General features: G+C 38.4%; 1 protein-coding gene across 1 annotated transcript in view; it reads left to right on the top strand.

Moving 5' to 3' along the window:
* Window positions 1-24,856, top strand: part of KIAA1217 (KIAA1217 ortholog) — a 176,256-nt gene that overhangs the window by 90,393 nt on the left and 61,007 nt on the right. The window contains 2 exon segments of the mRNA XM_030943482.1: window positions 8,112-8,310; window positions 13,215-13,308. Coding sequence (XP_030799342.1) covers window positions 8,112-8,310; window positions 13,215-13,308 — 293 coding nt within the window.

The raw sequence follows: 24,856 nt of genomic DNA, 5'->3' as shown, positions 1-24,856 counted from the left end.
GTAACTTGTGAGGACTTCATTCAAGCTGTTTGTTAGAGCCGACAGAGGTGAATTTTTGGTGTGGTGCCTTAACCAACTATGCTCTTCAATGCTGAAGGCTCAACCCCTCAGTTTGCTACTGACAGTAGTGAACTTTTTAGAAATTAAATAACTTCAGAAGTATTGAAGAGAATTCCTCCTTACCAATTTGGTAAATGGAGCAAAATTGCAAAGGCATGCATGGCCGGCATGACTTTAATGCTTCATGGCTATGGATTATTAAAATGGTCACATTCTGCCCTTGAACACATCAATTGTACCTCGTTTAATACTAAAAAACATGGTTTATAAAAATAGTTATTACTTAAATAATGAGTTTGATACAGCTGATTTATACACAAAGAAAATACAATTGGATAGGATCTCTCTTTTTTTGTGTGTTTATTTAAGAGGAAAAACAAGTATTCCAGGAATTTTAATTGACATTTTCTTGTCTTTTTTTTGCTTTGCCCATTTAAAAGTTAATAACAAAAGTGCCCCTCTGTAAGGTACTTGACTACAGTGACCTTAAATGCTTCACATATCTGCATAGGCAGATATTCCAAGGCACATCCTTGGATACTGTACTGACCAGCTTGGCACCTTTGGCTGGGAGCTTCTTCAGAGGTCAGGGCTCAGCTTCTGGTGGACTAAAGCAGAGCCTGCATGGGCCTGTCCTGTGCCTGTGTGTGTGGAGTTCTCTGATTTTATTGTGCAAAACTGGTGACTGTGAGTGCAGTACATGCAGCATGGCAGAGCCTCTGGGGGCCCTCTGAAAAATAACTCTGGTACATATGAAACTTCTTGTTCATCTCACTGAGTTGTTCACTTGTAATTTTTAAAATATTTTTTCCTCCAGTATCATAGGAGTTTTGTGTTCTTCCAAGTTTGCCAGCATTGTTATGAAAAAGTCACTTTGTTGGTCAGTTGGGCTATTCTGTGCAACAGAATGCAATTATTGTCCAAAATCTGATCCTGCCAGAACATTGATTTCTACCTGGGGAACTTGGTTAAACTGAAATGTTCTCTCAGAATCTCTAGATGGTAGAAGTAACTGTTCACAGTATTTGGGCTTGCTGATATAACTGTATAGGCAAAGTTGCCTTTTGACAAGAAGCTTTTCCACAGGTTTTATCAGGAATCAGATGGGGAAAATACTGGGTTTTCTTTAGGTAAAAAAAGTTGTCAATTTTTTTTTTTTTTTGTTTTTACTTATTCTTCTTAGCCAGCTGAATGCATTTGTTTGTAGAAAAGTGGTAGTATTTTAGTGGCAGTTAAAAACCTTTATTTTTCATATCATTTTGGTAGGAAATTTATGTGACTACTGAGTTTTCCATCTGTCTTTTTCATTAAGTAGCAAATTATTGCAAGTCACTGTAAGTAGCGGAGAAGAATGAAATAGCAGTAAAATGTAATACTGGATTAAATTAAACAGTTCCTGTTTTTATTGAAACTGTTATCAAACAATACCTTGAACAAATCTCCTCAGACTATTGTGCAAAAAAAAGAGAAATAAAATAAGTAGTTGCTTTTATTCATTAAAATATCTACTTTTTAATTCTCTTCGTACTTTAAGACAGCTAAGTATATTTATAGAACATTTTCTGAATGTGGAGGACAGATTTTCAGGAGGGACTACTAACAGAAGTTATTATGAGAGCTTCAGGCTAGAAATACCACAAGGATCATGGCAATGACCTCAGACTAGTTGAAACTGTGATGAAATAGGAGACTTAAGTCTTGAGGGTATGGAAAGTAAGAACTCAATATTGAGGAATTCCTTCCATGCAGCCAGAGTTGTTACTGTTATAAACTTGTGTCTGCATAACTTTGGCAGAATTTGGTGATGTGTGTTTGCTCTGTTTATTAGATAGCTGGGGGGAAAGGAGGGATAGGGAGCAGAGAACAACAGTATGGGCCTATGCCATCCTTACATCTTTATATGACAATTTTGTCAAAATCAAAGAAAAAATTGAAGTATCTTGAAATCTTAGTTATAAGAAATTAAAATTTAAAAATGTGCTTTTGAGGAAAGACCTGGCCCCAACAAAAACAGTTATCATTGAGACTTTAAAGATTATCCTTAGCTTTTAAAACTCATGCAGGTCTCAGGTAATGACTTGACATAAATATAAGTAAGAAACAAGGATTCTTTTTCTCACTTTTGCTTGTAACCATTGCTACTGACTTCAGCATGAGGGACAGAAACAGTGACTCAATGGACATATGGTGGCAGATCAAGCTAAAGCAGCGTGAAAAGACCAAGATTGCCCATCTTATCAAAAAGATATGGTTAACTGATGGCTAGGGGTAAAGAGTGAAACTAATCTAATGGCATTTTAGTTATACCATGCTTTGCACCTTGTATTTCAGGAAGGTCCAGAGCTCCCAATGCATCCAGGTTTTGATTGCTGCAGTCTATCCAGCTTTACTATTACTAGAAATTTTCAGATTTGACACCGAATTTCCAGAGGATACATACAACAGCTGTGTTGGAAGAGAGTGGGAGTGCCTTGTTCATGCCAGTGGTTTTTGGTTCTGTGGGAAGGTTTCAATGCTCCAGCGCCCAAGTATCCTATACCAGTCAAATACAGATTTTATCTTCAGTTAATACTTCTCTTCAGCTGGATTAAGGTATTGCCAAATGCCAGTAAGATATTTCAATGCAGAAATTTGTAAGACATCTTGCCTACAGAGAGGGAGTCCTGTAGCTTCCCAGAAAAGAAACTCATGAACTCAAATGTAAGCTTAACTGTATTTTATTTCATAAAACTGAGGAGTTAAATAACTTTCTGCCTCAGTTTTTTTTCTTCTTTGTTATAAGAGAATTATGTGAGAAATTATATTTCTGCATTAAAATCTATCATTTGAGAGAATTAACAGATACTCTTAAAGGTCACAGAAGAGGACACAATCTTGTTTGTTTATTTACTCTTGTTTTATCAGGTATTTAACTTTCGTCTCTTAAATAATGCATTTCTAAAGATAATTTGTGTTCTTTAAACAAAAGCTAATTGTGTTTAAAGTTCTCCTAAGTATGTAAGCTGCCGTATATGGAGATCATTGCTAGCAATATAACCATGATAACGTGGTGCTTAGTCAGGGTTAGGTCAGTGCCGTGTATGTGATGGAGGTGCTGAGAGATATGAGCTGGGTGGTTTCCTGACACCTGCATGACATTAGCTCTTGCCATAAGGAGTAAACCTTTACCAGTTGTGACTCAGGAGGTATTGACTTACCAGTAGGAGTGCTGTGCCAACCCTGCTGTGGTTATGCAGCTCCATGCTCTTAAAGCCAGCCTGGACCCCGTGTGATTCACCATCACTCTGTGAGGGCATGTCCTCAGCTCCCAGGTGGATTTTGCAGCTCAGCAGCACTGTGTGAACTGAAGGCCTTTCTGTGAACATGGTGTGTGTGCCTGAGCTCAGAGCTGTGCTGGCTGAAAGCACAGGGAGGCTGCTCAGGCATCCCAACCCAGCGCGGATGGGCTCAGCCACCTGAGTCAGGGTAACTCTGCATCTTTCATTGCACTGTGTTGTGTTTCATGTAGATCATCCCTGAGAGAAATGATGAAATATTTTGCACATCCTGCCACTGACCACTGGTAAAGAGGCACCAGAAAATGCTGTGTTTTGAAAGAGCTCTGTATGTAGGGAAGGAAAGGGGAGTCATGTGGTGAGTTCACAAGATCATCATCAGATCTGGGTTTGGTGCTTGTAAACCTTTCTTTGACCATGTTCTTTTGCCTCTTGGGTGTTTAATTTCTCTTCTCTAAAGCATACCTCTTTGTTGACAGGAATGTTGTGAAACAATTTGTTACAAGGCTGATGTTACTGAGGCCTACATGTAAATGTTTTCTGCTGTGGCCTGTGTTTAAGTCTGTGGTCTGTTGGTTGTAGGGCGAAGAACGATCAAAAATTCCAGAGGTATTTCTGCAGCTAAGTCATACTACATGACAAAGGGGATGGCTGAACACTCTAGTTTGTGTTGTAGCTACAGGACAGTGCAGGGCTGGCAGTACATCAGGGCTCTTGGAAGTGGGAGCCACAGCATTGGCTCCCACTTTATGGCTATTGTCTGATGTGCACTTTCAATACTGTTGCGTGATGTTGTTACCCTCTTCACAGTCATCTTCATACACATTGTCCTGAAGCAGCACGGAATTTCATAGTCCTCTTTGATTTGTGATGTATAAAAATGGGCACAATCTTCATGTTTCAGGTAAATCCATTGTAAAAGAAGCATAAGTAAGTGCAAGAGGGAGTTGAGGGAACAGGGAGACAGGAACATCTCTTGTGTTTCATTATCTTTCCGGCAGCTTCGCTGACGTATGTTCTGTGCCCTGACAAAAACCATGTCTAAGTTATATTCTATTTCTTCTTGCTTTAATCTCCATGAGAGTGATTTTTTAGCTGAAGGTAAAACACACCTCAGAGCTCCAGCAGCTTACATGAAGTGGAACCTGTGGGTATTGTTGGTGTTCAGAATTTCACCTGGGCAATGTGTGGAAGAAAAATATTGTGAATGATTTTAACTAATGGATTTTGAGTCTCTTTATTTTGTCATGCTCAAAAAGGATTTTTAGAAGTGAGCAGTTAGTTCTGTCAAATAGGAAATGCCCTAAAGCATTGCTGTATCATGATGTGGATCAGACAGCTCAAGAGGAAAGGCGGTAGGGTTTTGTAAGGGCATGTGATTTAAAGGAGGATAAAGAAAAAAAGAATTTATTATCCCTTTGAAAACATCTTTTCCTCTCTCAAGTGAGATTGGGGCCAAAACATTTCTCCAAGTTGTATGTTTAAGCTGTCGGTTTTAAGGCATAATATGCATATTTGCTTTGAAAATTCAGGACTCAAGGACAACTGTGGTTTTGCTTTGGGTCAGTATTTTGTGGGAACATTGAAGCACAAGCAGAATCAAGACTTGTGTGTAAGGAAGATTTTTCAACTCTGCCACTTATTCTGTGTTAATGGTTTCAGTAGCTCAATATTGAGTGTGGTTTTAATGGTCTGAAATGCAAAACTAGCATTTCTAAATTTTGCACTAACTTTTAAACTGGGCAGGAAAGCGAGTCACACCAAACTACAAAGCTGGTATGCAAAGCCTGTCTTTTTAGCCAAAAAAAGATTTTTTTGCCACTAAATCCAATAAAATTTTAATGCCAAAACATAGAAGGTTCCTTATGTTCTTCGTAAGGAAGAACTTTTTCGTAACTGAAAGCTATCATCAAAAATGAGTATGTCTTTGCATATCTTGGAAAAGTGAAATAAATGCAATCATTAACTTGTTTAGTTTTTTTGCAAATGTAGTTTCTGAATCCTAAAGAATGTTTAGCTGCATAGAATATTTGAGCACTAAAAAGACAATTTTACCTAGAAACATAAAGACATAAATGGTGAACATAAAGAAGTAAATGATGTCTCCAATTATAATTAAAAGAAGAGAAAAATAGTTTAATAGTTCATTAAATATTGGCATTATAAATAAAAGTCATAGGAAAACTCCTCTCAGTCTTTGAAAGAAAACTGGTGTAATTTCAGTCTGAAAAAGTTTTCCCAGACAAAGGAAAATGGAAATTTGTAGTAGGATTTATATGGGGTTTGATTGCAGTCTAATGAAGAAAGAGGTATCAGCTCTTGATAATAATACAAAGATTAAGTTAACAGCTCTATTTTATAAAAGCAGCCTAATATTAAATAATAGTTAGGTAATGCTGAGTAGTCTGTTTAGTATTCAGGAAAGTTAACATCTTCCTTCCCTAAGTGCAAGCACAATTACGCAGTGATTGTAGGAACATCTGACTGTTTCTGCCCTCATAGCAATTACAGAAAACATAGAGACAAAAATATTAAAGACTAAGGGGAAACAGGGCTCATCTTAGCTTGGAATGCCTCCTTTTCTTTTCATTGTTTGCCTTTGTATTCTAGGACATCAGCTTTTCCCAATGCCTTTGCAATGTGTTTGTACCTCAGCGCCATAAAGTGCCCATCCTGTTGCTGACTTTTGAGTGCAACTCATTGACTTGAGTCAAATCTAAATTTTGTGATTGGCTGAGATTTGCTGATCACTGATGGCAACTGCACCGAGGGCCTTGTGTTCCCAACCCTCCTGATTATATTGGTCATGGGAGAACAACTTCACAGTGCCATCTACACTGGAACTGCTGTGGTGAATTCAGGTTGTGTAAAATGCTCTGCCAGGCTTTGCCCACCTGTGCTAATTGTTGGTCGATGCAAAGGCCTGGCAGCACAGAATCCTCCCAAGATTGGACAGAATCCAGGAGAGGGTCACAAGGATTATTAACTTGGTTGGAGCCTCTTTGCTCTAACAGGCTGGGAGAGCTGGGACTGTTTGGCCTGGAGAAGAGAAGGAGTAATGTCATCAGTGTGCAAAAGAACCTGAAGGGAGGGGGCAAAAAAGAGCCAGGCTCTCTTCATTCATGCTCACTGAGAAGGCCAAAGACAATAATCACCAAATGAAACGTGAGATTCCCCCTGATGTCAGGAAATCCTTCTTCACTGTGAGATTGACCAAGCACTGACACAAGTTTCCCAAAAAGGCTGCAGAGTCTCTGTCCTAGAAGATACACAAAAATTGTCTGGACATTGTGCTGCACAAGTGGCTGTATTTGTCCCTGTTTGAGTGGCATGGTGGTGGACCAGATGACCTCCAGAAGTTCCTTTCAACTTCAGCCATTCTGTGATTCTGTGATCTGCCATCTTTTTACACTGCTGTGGAAGCTACACTTGCTCCATCTCATACAGACAGCAAGACAGTAAAGGTGTTTCCCCCTGGGACAATGCAGTGTTGTACAGAGACACCTGGGAGGGCTCAGAAACAGCACAGTGCACTCAACTGGGCTTACCAGTCTCCATCTCCCTTTATCCAAAGTAGTTCAGCTGAACACTTGCTTCTGAATCTACTCCCTAGTGCTGTACATCCCAGAAAATTGCTTAGTTTTGTTGCAGTCCTGTGGCAGCTTGTTTCCTGCTGTGCAGGTCCTAGTAAACCTTCCCACACTGGAGATGCTCGTGAGAAGATCTTTTGGTTTTCTTCAGGAGTTAGACCCAGCATGGTTAGAACTCATTAACGCCATCAAGTCCAGACTGATTTCTTCTGTTAATTGAGATGGCTCTTTCTGAGTGCTTTAGTTCTTGAGGACTTTGGAGGTCATGATAGCATGGGACTGGGCTGTAGCAATGCTCATGAGTGACACTCATGCAGTACTGGCCAGTGCTGGTTGTACAAGAGTCAGCATAGGCCTGGCAGGGCCAACACAGCCATCATGGAAGAGGTACTTCATACCCCTTCCCTCAGTCCCCTGGTCTGTATTATTCATGTTTCTTTCCATTATTGAGTGTATCACGGCCTCCCATTCCCTGAAAATAGCTGTATCAGAAGCATGTTCTGTCTTAAGTGAATAACAATGTCCATATTTTGCAATTCTGTGTTTGAGATTACTTATGTTTCTCCCTGAGCACTAAGCATTATTATTAATGGTGCTGTGAAAATGAAAGGTTCCAAAATTGCTCTTGTTTTTTTGTGGGGTACCTCAGTTTTGCTCCTGGAAGGAGTTTTCACCTGAGGCTTTATGCTATATAATGCTGGCAAATTGAACTGTGAATATAAAATTCCTTGAGCTAAAATGAAAATTTTGGTTTTATTGGTAAGTGTGAGGTTATGTATAAGGAAAGCTGGATGCTATAAAAGGATAAATTTCTTCCTCAGCTACTTTTTTTTAAAAGTACCTTGTGATTTACCAACAACTTCCACTACAGAGCCAACTTGGTGTGTTTCAGATTCTCCATTAGGATTTGTGAGCTAAACTTCTGATTTATCTAACTGAAGTAAAATAAGAGGCATCTCAGTACTGGGACTAGCGCATACATCAGGGCCAAACAATATAATTGTTCTGTGCTCTATTCCAATAGTCTGTTGAAAAGGAGAATGCCATATGTGCTTTATTTTTTAAAGAGTGTGAGTTGGTTTTTCTCTTTTCATTATGGGCTTGGTCTGTGTTCCACATAGTCTTTGAAACCAGATCATTACTGTGCATTTAAGAATATGTAACTTCCTATTGCTTTTGCTTGCAGGTGTATTGTATCTTCAGTATGGAGATGAAACAAAGCAGTTGAGGATGCCAAATGAGATCACAAGCACAGACACAATTCGTGCCCTTTTTGTAAGTGCCTTCCCCCAGCAGCTAACAATGAAAATGCTGGAATCGCCCAGTGTTGCCATTTACATCAAGGATGAGAGCAGAAACATATACTATGAACTGTGTGATGTGAGGTAAGACATGGAATTATAGCTGCTGATTTCATGGGGTTGGGGTTTTTTGTATTTTTTTGTTTTGTTGTGCACTTATAGAATAGAAAGGAATGGGGTTGATAAGTATCTGACAGAGAGTGGCCTGACCCATAAAGGCATGTTCAGTGGTATCTGAGTAATCCAGGAGGTCTGGTCTGACAATACCTTTAGCTGTAGGTGGAATATCCATTGCACAAGCCACTGATAAATGGCGTGCCTGGTTGAAATATTTGTATAATATACAAAGGTTCATATATTTAATACATTTAATGAATTTTACCAGAGACACAATCATTTAAAATATAGAATACAGAGTAAACATTTACAGAAAAACTGGGTTGTTTCTTTACTGGGAGTGCAAAGCCTGATCTCATGAGCCTGAAGTAGCAAGCATGAATGTCACTGATGTCCTCACACTGGTGCCAGTTGAGCCATCTAACACAGCCAAAGCTCTGTGGCACTGGGGACCACTGCTGCACGTTATTCCTGTTATATGTCAGGATGCAGCAACTGATGCAGTCACTTCACTAATTCAGAGCTTGGTCAATACATGGTTCACCTTTCTATCCTTTATTTTGTGGGAGTGCAGCTTCTTAATTAACCAGGTTTCTTCAGCAGAAGTTCCAGGGTCTCAGGGTCCCTAGAAAGTCCCAAAATAAATAAAGCTCTCAGGTACAGTACAGACATGTTACGCTTTATGAATAAACTGTGATAAAAATGGACAGAGATTTGTCCATTTTTGCATAAGAAGATGGAGGAGAAAGCAGAAAAGATGTTTGCTCTCTGCTAGTCTGCCACTAATGCAGGAAAATTTTGTGGTGCAAGAGAAGTGTACTGTCCACTGCTGCCTTGTTTCTTCTGGAGATCCTATGGCTAAGGTGTTCCTCCTTATCGTGCTGTAGTTAAAAGCACAAGCTGAACCTTTTCTAGCCCTTCCCAATCCAGTTTCCTCATTTCTGTTCTTAACCTTTGGAACAGCACCACACTCCATTTTCTCACCTCTGTCTTGCTTTCCTCAGGCTGTCTGTCCCGTGTCTTGTCATTAGCCAGTCTCTTGGATTTCAGTTTCTTTTAATCTTATTTGCTTTGCAGACTGCCACACCCACGTTTGGCCACTGTAATGCCTATGTGAAGACCCATCTGATTTTTTCATCAAGCATCATAATCTTTCAACATGTACCCAAGTTTCTTATACATCAAACAGTTTATTCACAAGATCAGATCAAATAATTGAGTCATGATAGGGGTTACTACATCTCTGTTGCCAAATGCATTATTGCCAACCATCATCTAGCCCATTGGCTCCTTCTCTCTCCCTTTATCCCTCCGTCTTCCCTTGAGTTTCAGACTAACACTTTATGACTTCATGCGCCTGAGAATGCAGTTGTTGATTATCCTAATGCCACTCCACCTTTTCTTCCCTTGCTCCCATTGCAGGCGTTACTGTGCCGGCCTCAGGCCTGGCTCAACCCCAACATCTGCTTCCTCTGTTCCTATGCCTGTATTGTCAGGCATTTCTAGAGGAAATCCCACAACCCAGCTGACTTCCTCCATAACAAAATTCCCTCCTTCAGTTCTGCCAGCCTTCTCACTTAGGAAACCTCAGCAATTCCATGTTAATTCCAGGTTAATGGAGTCCATAACATGCATTTTAACCACCTTTGAATAATTTCCACAACCATTTCTCCATTTCTGTTCCTTACTCTTCCCAACATATTGTCAGTGTCTCCCCTCAGAGAACAGATGAAGTAAAGCATCCTTTTTCTCTCCTTTGTTTGCCATGTCTTCCTTCAATCCTCTGCGTTCTTTCCTTTAAACAGAGGGGTTTCAGTCAGGTCTTTGAGCTCTCCATCTCCCTCAGAGGCTGCTCCATGTTCTTCTGTGCCTTGCATTAGGCCATCATACTCTTTTTCTTTTTCTTTTTCTTTTTCTTTTTTTTTCTTTTTCTTTTTCTTTTTCTTTTTCTTTTTCTTTTTCTTTTTCTTTTTCTTTTTCTTTTTCTTTTTCTTTTCTTTTTCTTTTCTTTTTCTTTTTTTTCTTTTTCTTTTTCTTTTTCTTTTTCTTTTTCTTTTTCTTTTTTTTTCTTCTTTTCTTCTCTTTCTTCTTTTTCTTCTTTCTTCTTCTCTTTCTTCTTCTCTTTCTTCTTCTCTTTTCTCCTCCTCCTTCTTTTTCTCCTCCTTCTCCTTTCTCCTTCTTCCCCTTCTCCTCCATCTGCTTCACCTCCTTCTCATTCTTCTCCTTCTTCTTCTTTGTCTTCTTCCTTTCTCTTTTTCTTTTCCCCTTCTTTTTTATTTTTTTTAATCACTGGTGACAGAGCCCTGTCTTTCTACTTAAGTCCAGTCTTTTTCTTAAAGTGGTTCAGGGCTCTGCATCTAGTGTGGACTTCAGATTTGTGCTCCAGAGCATTCCTGTTTTACAGCCTTCATTTCCTATCACACAGAGAAAAAACACTCATGTAATTCTTTAACTTTTTAATAGCACCTGCTGTAATTGGCTTTTCTTGGCAATTGGCATAGGTAATAGGTAATCTTACTGTAATCTTGCTTGCTCTTATCCATTCAAATGAAGCAACAAAGATAATTCTCCTTGTTTGACAAGCAGACTGTTCTGCAGGCATTCATTTTTCACTTGTCCTCTGACTGTATCTTCTACATCTCATTAAACCACTTGTCTTCATTATGAGGGCTCCTCCAAGCCCACTTCAATGCTACTTTTCATTTCTTGTTGAGTACCAAGTGCCATCTGCTTCCGCTTGGTGAATAATGCCAGTTTGAATTCTACATCTTTAATTCTCAAGCAAGTGCCTTCCCTCTCTCTCAGGCAGCCCTCTAAGGTGCTTGGAAGGTGTTGTCCACAGACATCTGCAAAACCACTGCCTTGGTCACCTTCCCACTCTCTCTGTTGCACTGCCTACTCAGAGCTTGCCCGTGGTTCCAGCATTTGTCTTCTGCTCCTCTGGCTGGAGAGACTGTGATCTTCTGAGTTCTTTTTGTTCCTTTATCTTCCTGCAGCTATTCTGTTGTCGTTTGTGACTCCTATTCCCCTTGTAAGTTGGTGAAAAGTTGTCTTCCTGGGGTGTTTACACAGCACACACAGATCAGTGAGGCGCTTGAACATGCCAAGGGCATCTGGGAGCTACAATAATGCAAATTATAGTAATAATAAATGTACAGTAATACATACCAGTTATCAGTTAGAATGGCAACATGAGGTGAAATACATTCATATCAGAGATCAAATGCCTAGTATTTTGGTGCTTTGCCTTGCAGCAGTGTTTTACTTTAGTGTCATGTTTCTACAAGAAATATTTATGGAAAATGCCTTTTAAAAAACTCCAGTTGTTTGAGGTACCACCTCATAGCCATCAGACAGAAAAGACAAGATAAATTGTATTTAAATTATATATATAATATATAATATAATGTATTATAATAATTATTATAATATATTATATATATTGTATTATAGCAGATAAATTGTATTTAAATGATAATATGCCACTTCTTGAACGGAAGATGAGAGAGCTTGCTTTGTATCAAGACGAGCATAGTCCCAAGTCCGAGGCAGACAATGGTAACTGAGCCTCCCAGTGCAGGTCTCAGAGCCAAAGGGTCACATTTGCAAGATGGGAAACAGTTTATGTTACCGTAAATAATTGAAGAACTTGAACTTGCTGCAAGGTAGCTATTTTCCTATGCAGTCTACAAGTAAACACTCATAAATACTAAACTTCTCATCAGCCCTCCAGTTCTTAAACACAAGACTGATGTCTCTCAAGCTGCAGGGCTTCTTTAATAACTACTTGACATCTACAGCAGCAGCACAAGTTCTGACTAGCTACCCATTCAAAGCAATCACTGATTGTAGTATGACATTGTAAGAAAGAAATTGGACCTGCCCAACAATCCTTCCCTTCATTTTTAAATTATAATCCAAGTGATTAAGATCAGTTCACTAGACTTGTAGCTGCACCTGGAGGAAAGGAATTCAGTCACATGTGTAAGTAAATTCTCTAGAGATCACTACAGGGAAATGAAAGGAATCGCAGCTTTGCAAGGATGTAAGTGAGCATAGATTGGAGGTTTTGCTACTGATTTAATGTGAACCAGAAATCAGCAGAGCTCAGAGCAAGTGTCAAAGCCATAAAATTATTGGAAGGTAGGTCTTGAAACAGAATGAAAGACTGTCATCTCTTTCCTAAATGTAGTAGTTAAAAAATTAACTAATCAAAGACAAAGTATAGAGTCCAAATAAAACAAAAGTATTCTTGTAGGGCTTTTCATCTAAATTATTTCTGTGAAAGCTTTCATCAAAATTTTTGCTAATTTGTTTCTGCAATACTTTTTCCCTTTAAAAACTTTCTTTATTATAGATAAAGTTTAGAGGAAGAATTTATCTACAACTGAATTTTCAGCTTTTGTGGATTTTTTCAGCTTTGTGAACAAGCTGATAATTAAAATTTCCTCGTTACAGTTAGAAAGACTGCTTTTCTTTTGATATTCTCGCTTCTTAGAATAGCAAAAATTTATGTGGGCAGAGTGCACAATAAAACATGTAAATATTAACTAAATCCTTTTTGAGTGCTGTGTAAATGTTGAAGTTCTATTGTCTTCAAAGTGTTTTCACTCTATGGCAGGATCTTGAAAGAAACTTAACACTATCTAATTTTTATGGGTGTGGAGTTCTAGTGAAAGAATGATACTTCCCATGGGAAAGAGAATCAAAGCAAGCTTTTGTTTGTTTCTGTGTGTCTTAGTCATAGCATTTACGTTTTTCTTATAGATCGACTGCAGACCTACTATGTTTGTCTGTTACCTGAAACTTTCAGGCAGCAAAGTAAATAAAACTGCTTTCATCTGTTGTCATTGCTGATTCTTTAATTCCAGGAATATTCAAGACCGGTCTTTCCTTAAAGTTTACAACAAAGACCCTGCACATGCATTTAATCACACTTCCAGAGCTGTAAATGGAGATATAAGGGTAAGTACTAATGCTGCATTTATACTCTTTTTTCCTCCAGCTTTTCTGCTAAATGTTTAAACTCTGAAATGTGATATGAACATAGCAATTCAGCAAATCCGGGCTATACGTATGGCACATATACAGAAAAGGGAATAAATAATGCTTCTTGTAATGTGTTTTGACTGCTTTTCTTTTTCCAATTATTTGCCCTGGGCATTAACTGTTTTTTTGATCTTGTTTAAATGCAGAAAAGCATGTGAAGCAAAACATAGCCTTTAATTATGTATTTTGTGACAAAGACAGTACTCAGAGTTTTACAGCTTCCTACTCTGTGTTTGCAAACCCTCTACAGTGAAGTATGGCATAGTGTTAGTACACTCCAGCAAAGCTTCAGCAGGGACTGGCTTCCAGTGGCTGAGCAACCACACCTCACTTCAAGTCTACTGAAACTCTTTGTAAATGATGGTTTTGGATAGGAAATTCTGATAAATACTCATTGTGGTATAAATAGTCTTGTCTTTTCCTAAATTTTCTACCTGCACTGAAAAAGGATGAGTATATTTGTATTTTCTGGTGAACGTTTTGTATTAGGAAACTACAGAGAATGCATTTGGAACATTTGATTTCTCTCTCTCACTGTGTCAGTCCTTTGCTGCACTGTTACCTCTCCCCTTGGTGCCGAGAGGCAGGAGATTCAGCTGTGGGACACCTCTTCCTCCGTGGTACCTGCAGCTGGTGCTGCAGTACAGGGGGGTGGTGGTGAGATTACATAACCTCATCTCCTCCCCACCCATCCTAGGTCTGTCCAGGAAACAGTACAACCAATTAACTCCATGGGAGAAGACAATGCCACTACTGTCCTACCTGCTTTGTGGCTTTTATGTGTGTTCCAAAGCTGATTCAACTGTGCAGAAAATTTCCTGTGAAGTGATTTCCGTAACTGTGCATTTGCTACTTGGTTTCATTATCAATTCTGAGCATGTCTCCCTGCTTTATTACTAATATTTTTTGTAAGTACTTCTTATGTTTCAACGGTTTAAGGCCACAATATTTTAGAAAGATTGAAATAATTTATTTACAGGCACTATTCTCAACCACCTCTCATTTATGCACTTCAATTATAAAATGGTCCTTTGGATAGGTTAGAAATCTAATTACTTGATTTTTCACACAGCTGCACACACAACATGAGAAAGGAAATAGATGTGCTTCAAAGGAAAGATGTGATAGTTTTTTGTGTATTCTGTAACATCCTGCAATTCTTCAGTTCTAGTTACATTTCTGTGGCAGTAACTGGATGTATCTGATACATCTCATCCATATTCAAAGGCATGAGGTACTGTCACTGTGCATTATGACATTAATGCTTGTAACTGTGGCTTTATAAAGTTATCTTACACTGTTCTTGTTCCAGGTACAGTGCATGCTGAAGGTATATATTGTGGCTTTATTTGTGTGTTCTAGGCCTATTTAAAGGTGCTATTGTAGTCAACTGCATATATTTGAAAGTAAAAATTACTTCTTTGGCCCTCTTCCAGGCATTTGCTGGAAGCAGAGTTGTTTTGAACACAGGTCCTGCCTCTGTGCAAAAACTGCAATTATTTGAATTGCTTATTTTAATATCCTATGTTGTACAACAGATATGCAGCCTCAACATCTTCTGATTATATCTGAGTTAGCACTTTTTGGCCATAACTAAAATATAATGGTGACACAGTGGTGGTCTTTGCAGAGGTGGTGTTTTCATGGCAGAATATTGTGTTTTACTTTATAAAAATGCAAAGATGCCATTTTGAAATTCTGTGCATCCAGCAAAGAGCTATTTTCTCATTAGGCTTTTGCTTTGCATTGGCAGATTTCTTGTATTTCTGGTCTGAGAGGTGAAGTCACAGCCAGGATATTCATAGGGGCTTTGTGGAGAAACATGCAAAAAAGTCTTCTCTTTGATCTATGTGAACTTCTGCACTTCAAAGTTATGAGCATGGAAACAAGTGATTTCTTGAGCTCAGAAATACTGAAACCTGTTTTTCTATCGATGTGTGTCTTTTGGCTGGGTTCTTCCTTATGCAGAAATACTCAGGTCCTAATTGAGGCTTTTCCCAAAGCAATGGCACTCTCCAGTGTTCATCCTCTGGAGTCTAAAAAGCTGGAGCCCACACTGCAACTGTTTCTCTTTTTGGCAGAAGTACAGTAGGATCTTTTGTCAAATCACTAATTTGGCAAAATTTATAGGGACATAGTAGTCTTTCTACTCATTGGTTAAATCTGGTAGAAATTTGCCTGGAGATTCACAGGTTGTTAGTTCACCAGGAAAAAAACACCAACAGCCAGATGGATTATTTATCCCTCTTTCCTTAGCAAAACAGAGTAAAGGAGGGGGAAACGGGAGGGTTCTAAGTGAAAAACATGTACATTTTATGTACTACCATTGAAAAGTACCCATAAGATTGTAGAAAAACCTTTGCTTCTTATCTCTCCTTTTATGTTTGCATATCTTTGCATTAGGCAAATTGATATTCATCAATTTCATATGATGGATGAGTGTAAATTCACTACAGTGGGAAGGAGGGAGTGTGTGCTTGGCATCATGTTTAACTGTTTCAAAATACCTACAGAAAAGCAGCTGACTGTCAGACCATTGAAAAACAGTATTTAGAATATAATGAATTAGTCATTGTAAGTATATTTTTCCATGGTGGTACTCAGTCTGTGGTTGTCTCCTGTCATCTGTGAGTTACAGCCTTATTTTCCTGGTGACTGGGAAAGTTTTGCCTTTACAGATTTTTCTTCTGGTTTTTTTCTACTGTTTCTTCTTGTCCCTTTGGAATGTTTATCCCTGAGTTTGATGACATTCAGGCTTCTATTCATGTGCTTTATAATAATTTCCATGTAACTGGCCCAAAATAATCTAAGAAAATAATGTTAGCTGCCAGCTTGAACACCTGTTTTAACTACCAAACAGATGTTAGACCTGTATAAGAGTTGGCAGTAACAGTTGAAGTGTTAAGTATTACCCATATGGACTAGAAGACTTAAAATATCCAAGAAGAATGTGGGACCTGTAACTTTCAGATCTTCTGTTGAGCCATTCAGCTTTCATGTCCATTAATTCTAATTTTCCCGCTCTTCTTTGTTTCATGCTTTTTTTCTGAGTGGGTTGTGTTTGAGAAAAGGGAGTTGGCTGAGGGTCCAAACAATCTCTAAAAGAAAGCTTTTCTAAAATCCTTCTGAATGCCTCACTTGCTTACTGGTATTGGCCTTTTCCCTCTCAAAGAGCATGGTCTGTTTGACAGGTCTGCCATGTTGAATGCTGCTAAGAAAGAAGCAGCCACATAGTGCTGTCTCACTGAATATTTGTGCTTGTGCTCTTCCTTTTTTACTTTTCCTTTCCCAAAACGTACTCTGTAAATCTGCAACAGGTTTTGTTGTTTTTTTAATATATCTTCACATTGCTGCCTTTCGTTCATTTATTGCTTCACCTGAGCTTGTATCATTTATCAGCACTTTATAGCTATTTGTGCAGCAGTACTTTCTTCTGACAAAATACTGTCTTATGAACAAATGTTTAGATGGTCTGTTTTTCCCCCTGGCATTGTTCTGGATTCCAGTGTAAATGCATGTACACAGCCATGCTGCTCTGTGCCCTTGGAATTGCCCTTTGTGATTTGCATGGGTTGGAAGGGAAGGGCCCAGGCTGGCACTCACTCAGCCATGGTGCACACACTGAATGTCAGGTTGTGGCTGTAAGGAACTGGCTGTGGGGTTTTATATGGTGCTGAGTGAATGGACACAGCTCCTTCCATCCTGGGCTGTTGAGCTGAAAAGATTCCCCCACTGAATGTGCACAGCATATTTTCTGTCCTCATTCTTTACATCCTCCTTTTCTGGAGTGGCTAAAGGCTAAAGAAACTTAACTTACAATCTCCCCCTCTGTTACAGAAACTAGTCAGTGTTTCTGGTGGCACATTCTAATAATGTTGGCTTATGCAGTGGCTGGTTTTGGGCTTCACCTACCAGCCAATTTTGAGAACTGGGAAGGAGTTTTTACTTCACAAAAACCAGTGGCTATTTTGCTTGGCAGTCTTCTTCTTCCCATCCACCTGCCCTAAAGTCTGTGAGGTACACTTTATTTTGAAGTGTCCTAGACCTACCATGGTTTTACTTAATTGTCTGACTTGCATGAGATCTCTGTTGGGTGAGGTCAGAATATCCAAAGAATGCTTGTTGTGGCTGTTGTTGTACTGAGGTATGCTTTGAGGTGTTTTGGAATTTTTTTTTTTTTAGAGTGTTTCTCCAAGAAAGAACTATTAGTGCAAGTTGAGTCAGAGCTGAGCTGGGGCAGTGCAGAGTACCTGGAAATTCCTCATTTTGTGGGAGTTAGAGTGGCAAAAAGTTAATAATGTTCCTGACAGCAATGGGGGTTTTCGCTGCCAGGGTGAGAGGAGAGGAGTTAAAATGAGTTATATAGGAAAACAAGACAGACATTTGTTAAGTTCTGTAAACTTGTGCTAAGTAGCTTTTATTATTGAAATTGCACACCTCCAACTTTTCATTTTTCCCCTTGAAAGTGACTGTTTAGCAGGCTGCCAACATTTTAACTCTCTAGAGCTAGATGCAATGTGTGAACTTAAAAATACCCTACAAGTACTAGAAACCCTCAAACAACTGTCCAAGAATTTAGTGCTTTCAAGGAGCCTAAAATTCAGTGCTGCTTTGCAGAAAAGATAGAGAAATAATAAAAGCAAAATAATTCTTCTGTGTTCTTAAGGTACGTGTAAACATGTATCCAGTATCTTTAAGTTCTTTTCATTGGATAGCTTATGACCTTAATATCAATAAACATAAAAGTTGCAAACACTGCCACAGTTATATCTTTACATTGCATACTACAACTAAAAAAAAAAAAAAGAGCTCTTTGCATTATATAGAGGTATTTAGAACAAAAGTATTTATTGGAAAATAATTCAAGCAGTAAATTGTGTGAATGTGTTTTAGTGCTAGGATGCCTATAGAACAGCATTTATATAAGTTGCCTTGTGTTTACCTTTCTGATCCTATTGCTTTAAAACTTTGTTTCCTTTTGGGAAAAAAGAAAAAAAAAAAAAAAAACAAAATGAAAGGGCAATTGCTAATACCTCTATTATCTGATAGAGACCTTCCAAATGATACAAATCTCATCTCTCCTGCTGTTTTGCTGTCTGCTTTTCCTAGTGCTCTTTTTGTCACTGAGAGGTTATGACAACATAAGCCATATTGTATTTATAAACATCACGTGTTTCCTTGATATGACTCGCGGTGTCTGCCAAACAGAACACATGGAAGAAACATTTCTCATTAGCTCAGCATTGGTTTTGGTTATGCTGATTTCCGGGACAGGAAAAATGCCTTCCTTACTCAGATTTAACTTTCATACAGTGGAAAGAAAGCCTCTGAGTGTCCATGAAATCTCTTGAGCAGAGACGCTGCAGCTCTTTTAGGCCACATACTTGGTCTGACGAAAAGAGAAAAAGCAGCTTATTTTAAAGAGCAGATGTAATGGCATGTATTGCTGAAACTAATTCTGAATTGAAATACCTGCCAAAGCCATCTAGAAACAGAACTCACCAGGAGATGTAAGGTAAGATGATGCTTATAAATAATGAAGGATATATAATTCCTTTTTTCTTTTTTTTTTCATTTTCCAAACAAAAATACATATTCAGATTAACTGGGAATGTCAGTCAGAACAATGAAAACTGTTTATTCTTCCTTCAGCTGTGTGAGAAAATAAATATTTAATTGCTCTTTAAACTACCAACCTCTACTCTTAGATTTTATGTCTGTTTCAAACTTACATATTGGACATGAACAGTTATTTTGCTACTTGCTGTTACAAATCTTGCTGAGATCAGAACAAAATTTATAACAGAAGTCTCTGATGTTCTGGATTTTCTTTTTACTGATGAGGATTTTACTACTTTTGCTTTGAGTGGGTTTTCAGTAGTTACCAATTATTTATGCAACTACAGACCTGAAGATACCGAGGAGTACCTGCATCAAATCAGTCTGTGATGAAAGACTGTAACTGTACCTGTTCTCTTTCATTCATGTGTCCTTTGATACACAATACCTACTGCTGTGCAATGCCTAAATTAGGGAGAAAAAGGATAGAATTATAAGGGAAAAACTATTATTTTTATTTTAGCTACACATAAAACAGTATATTAATCTCAAAGTTTCTAGCCTGAAGCTGTTTTGTTTAAAGATACAGATCCTCTGTAAAAGTTGGATGGATACTCCAGTGTGATTTTTTTAATATGATGGCTTTATGCTTTGGTGTATTTTATTTATTTCACAAACATTAGGAATAGTATTATATGTATGTATAGGAATATATGTATGCATAAGGAATATAACCTTGTAGATACTACTACTATACCAACCTTTTGAAAGATACTTTTTTTAGAGTTTCTTTAATTTTCAAATAATGAGGATGGATTTTAAGTTTATGTGGAACTGCTGCTGAAAGAAAGTGTCATGTTCTTGATATGAAACCGCTCAAGGGAGCAGGAGCTTGCCACACCTGTGCAATAAGCTCCCAGTCAGTCGGAGAGGAGTGTCATGTGGTAGAAATCACAAACCAGTTACCTGGAAACTTCCAGAGAGTGGAATTTTTAGGGGGAGGGTTCTTTATTTCCCACTAACAGGCCTGTATTCAAGCTGGTCTGCCTTTCATGTTGAGCTTTGCTGAGAGCTTATCCAGCAGCTGATGAAGTTACCCACAGACAACATATTATCTCTTTTGGGTGAAGGTCTTTCCAGCCCTTCATTAAAACTAGAAATTTTATCTCTCATATATCTGAGGTTCTCAGGCAAAGATTTTGTTGCCTTCAGTGAGAGCTTGCCCTGAATAAAAACATAAGGATTGGATTTGAGTCCATTTTTTATTGTCTACTAGTTTCTGGTTTTATTCTTACTCCACCTCTTTTTACATAATGTTTCCTTGTGCCAATTCTTTAGAAGTTTTGCTCTTTTTTTTCCCCCCCGCTTTCCTTGCTTTTAATAGAACAGTTTGCACTAATTTGACTGCTTACTTGAAATTCCTAAATACTTGAGTCAGATGTTGCAGAAGCTCCCTGAACATATTGATAGATGATAAAAATGCTCATGGCTGTGACCTCCCTTATGAGGAGGGGAGGTCCTTCTTTACCTCTTTTGTAAACCAGGTAGCTTATCTGAATTTCAGGAGTCACGCAAGTCAAAGTCCAGTCAAGTTTTATGACTTCCAGGTAGGTTTCCAAATGAGCTGTTACTTGATCAGGGGTTAAAAATAACTTTTTGAAGGTGAGCATTTTGCTACCACAATTCCCAGAACCAAGTGAAGTTAGCAAGAATATTTCTTCTTCAAAAAAGCCATTCTTCTTGTCATGCAGGACCTTAGCTTTTCCAGTAAGTTTTCCACAGATCCAAAATGTGTTAGCTCATGACTGTGTCCCAGATTCTCTGCTTTCCACTGAGTCTTTACTTCAGTATATTGTTAGTCATCAGCCTTGTGAATACTAAAGAGAATTAATTCTGTCCCTATCTTCCTTTTAACAAAGAGGAGTAAACCGTTACCTGGTGTTTAACAAAACACAGTTATACATCTGAGGATCTTGATTCTTCTCCATGCTGGATTGTACTTTTTCTAATAAGGGCTCTGGAAAACTAATCAGTCTTCTGAAAATATGAGCAGTAAAAATATCTTTCCTTGGATACAGGTTAAGATCTGGGGTTAAAAAAAGCCTCAGCTGGCAGAAGCAATACAGTTGCAAATATCAGCACGCAATAGGACTCCATGAGAAATGATGTGATGCTGAAATTATTTTTTGTCTGAATATATGTCTTTCTTACATCATTGCAAATTTGAACTCCATGTGACTAAGTGAAAAGACTGAATGGGTGGTAAAGGTAAAGGTATCACTTAATATTTGCTATAGATAGCTTGACCTTTGGGTAAACCAGATTGTTTACATCAGCCATGCTGACCAATTTGGATATTTTTGGGATAGAAGAAAGTAAAAGGAAAAGAAAATGTGGGATTCAAACAGTGTAGGAAGAAGTTTGTGATCTAAGACTTTTAGTTGATGCACTGGTAGCACTTCTGTCTTTTCGAAAGACATAAAACTGCAAATGCTGTTTGACCTTATTGCTATGAGCTGTGGTGTGGCTTGGACACTTGCATTGCAAAATCCAATTGAATGTCAGATTTTTCATTACCATTTCTCTTGCCAGTAGTGCTGACTCTGAAACTCAGCACAGCAACTTATTTTTTCTGATTTTCTGTGTCCCTGTATTGGAAGAAACAGGTGTAGACATGCTGCCTATGTCTTTTGACTATCAGCTCTGTTTTATAATATTTCTATATTATTTACATTCTAACCCATTTCATATATCTGTGATAGGAATTGTATTTTGATTCAGTTGATTGGTAATATAACATGAGACCAAGGGTTACACTTTCTTTAAGTTAATTTAATGATATCAAATTGTTCAGTTTTAGTTGTCTTCAGTGCAATGAGAAGAGATACAAATATGGAACAAAATTTAGAGCTGAGTTAGTACAGGGAGTCAGAAAGCCATGCATTTATTTTGATTTATGAGTGCAGTTACTAAAAGTATTTTTCTTTTAAATAGCAGAAATCTGATATACAGCATATTTAAACCGAATAAAAATGCTGATCTGTACCAGAACTGTACATCTTTGAAACTATTCCTTTTTTGGAAAAAAAAGAGATTACCCCAATAGTTTTGTGGTGCCCTAAGGAAATGCTGAAATAGGGATTGGTCTGAAGGGTTTGGCTCCCTGCATTCGTGGTGGTTGTCTATGTTATGTACATGGTGTCCTTCATCTCTTCAAAGAGAATGGGGAGGGAGGAGGAAATGCTTTCTGCATTTTCATGAATTACATTACTCTGTTTGTTCTCAGAAAATTCTGCCATAAAAAGCATCAGTGGAAAATTAGAAGAAAGGAGCAGTTGGTTTGAAAGCAAAGGCAACAATTGGTTTGAATACAGCACTAGTTATGAGGGTTGTCATAATGTTAACTTTAGAAAAATAGATCAGTAACAGCTTTTATACATTCAATCCAAACAATCTGAATAGCTTATGGGATGGGTGGGCCATGCTCTACTGATGAGATAAATGTGGATATTGGCAAACCAATGATGTAATTATGTAAATCCAACCTTTTTGGGATTGAAATGTGTTATGTTTTAGTGTGTTTATATTTTTGTCATTTGTGATAACACCCTGAAAAATCTTGGCTGAAATGCCAAGAGGTTTCTTAGTGCACTCACCATTCTGTCTGCATAGCACATGAAGGAAGCATAGGAAAATAAAGCATGAGAAATTTATTAACTTCTCTCTGCTTAATTGGATATCTAAACATTTTTTTAAATCTCACGTTTCATTTGTTCATAGGAAATTAAATACATAAATAGGCAGAAATGAGTGTCTGTTAAGTGATCTGGGTGTTTGTCTTGCCAATCAGCAGTAAAGCAGTGCAGACTGGTAGAAGGGAGATAGCTCAACTGATGAAATGCTGCTGGGGAAATAAACTTCCACACAGAGGCACTGTGATTTCAGACAGACCAATGCAAAATGTGCTGCATCTCATCCATCTTTTTGCTTACTTTGCCTAAAGTGTGGCTAGACTGGAGGCTCTCATGGGATGGCTCTGGGTCAGGCCCCAAGTGGCCTTCTGCTCCAGTCCCCTCCAAGCAGAGTTCAGCCAGTGTGTTGTCAAGGTTTTCTCATTGACACTTAATCTGTGACAGCAGGTTCAGTACAGGTACAAGCAGGCTGGTCCAAATACAGAGCCCATTCCTTGAGCTATATTTAAGATGAGGCATGTTGTAAGCTCACATTTTATGGGAAGACGAGTGATACTGCTTTCCTCTTATTTTTTTGGTTTTTTCTCATTTTACACCTGAAAAAAAGGTGACCTCAGTTTAACAATGGGAAGGGCCATTGAACATGAGGATGGCCAAAGGTCTCTTGATGTGCAGGTATAACCTGCCCCATGTTCTTAGGGTCATAAATCTGTGTGGTCAGGGGATTGGTAACACGATGGAATTGATAAGGGAGAAAGTTTTCGGAGAAGTAAGGGCTGCGTGCACGTGTGAATGTACACACACGTGACATGTCCCATCACTTGTCAGAGCTTGGTGCTGGCTCAGTCAAAGCAGAACTTCTGTTGTCCCCCACTAACAAGCAGACATGCACGGAGGGCAGCAGCCAGCTCAGCGCTCGCTCTCAGCACGCAGTCCCACTGCTTGGGGCCTCTCAGAGATGCTGCATTCAGGGCTCACTTGTGGAGAGCTGTTGTTTCTTGCACTGTCTGAAGGAGATGAAGCTGTTTGGAGCCTTAACTACATCTTCAGTGGTAATGACTGAACCAAATGCTGGGTTTCAAAAGCCATTTATAGCTTTAAAGTGCATCTCAAATATCTTTGTTTTGAATATGAGAGTGGATTGCAAAGGCCAGTGATGGTCTCACCTTCTTGGCCCATGTCCTCAAGCATTATTGGGTCACTCCAGCTGGCACTTACCTGAAGTGCTCTGGTCACTTCTTTCCTAAAAACTACGCTCATGGTCTGACCACATCTGCCAAAAAACCCATGAAGCCTCAGAATATTAAACAAAATGAAATAAGTTTATGTTGGATGTTCATCTTTCTTGTCCTTCTTCTCCCTCCTTTCTTGCTCTCTCCCTCTCCCTACCATGCCTAGTATGCTAGGCTACAGCAGTGTCATAACAAGAACTAATGCAAAATCTTCCAGCATTGAAGAAAATTTGCATTAGTTCTTGTTTTCCCACTTATTCTGTTTTTCTCTTTCTTTCATTTAATTTTTTGTTGATTTTTTTCTTCATATGCTAATCTCTTTAACTCCTCTTTTTCTCATCAATTCCTCTCTTCCCATCTTAATTGCCTTTTTTTGTTTCCTTTTTTATTTATTATCCCTTTCTTATTTCCCTATTAATTTTTCAGCACTCCATCTCCAATATTACTCTCTTTTATCTTTCACAAACTCCTATTTACTATCCTTCGCACTGCCTCATTCCCTTTTTGTTTTGTCTTTTTTCCTTTCTTTTGTATTTCCCTTTCAACTTTCCACATAATACTTCTTTACCTCCTGTCTCTCTTCCCTGTTTCAGGGAATCACAGAGGCATTTAGGTTGGAAAAGATCTTTAAAGTCATTAGTCCAAGTCATGAGTTAAGTGTTAGTAAAATATCTGCAACATATGACTTGCTTATTTTTATTAATATTTCTGCATTACCTGTGAACTAAGAAGGGAGCATTTCATGCCACAAACTCAGTTATCTGCGTTTAAAAAGTTAGAAAATTGGGGCATAAATAAGTGTACTAATGGTAGGACAGAGGAAGAGGAAGATGAATGTCCTTCCATATTACTCTGCTGAGAAATAAATAATGTTTATTGTCAGCTTCAGGAGAGAGATGCTTAATTTTTAATTCAATAACACAGGAACGACAGGTCAAGTTGGATTCTCCAAGGCAGATCACTGCAATGTCCATTGCATGG

The sequence above is a fragment of the Camarhynchus parvulus genome, chromosome 2, assembly GCF_901933205.1.
Source record: "Camarhynchus parvulus chromosome 2, STF_HiC, whole genome shotgun sequence".
Lineage (NCBI taxonomy): Eukaryota > Metazoa > Chordata > Aves > Passeriformes > Thraupidae > Camarhynchus > Camarhynchus parvulus.
This window is presented reverse-complemented; position numbering and strand designations above follow the sequence as displayed.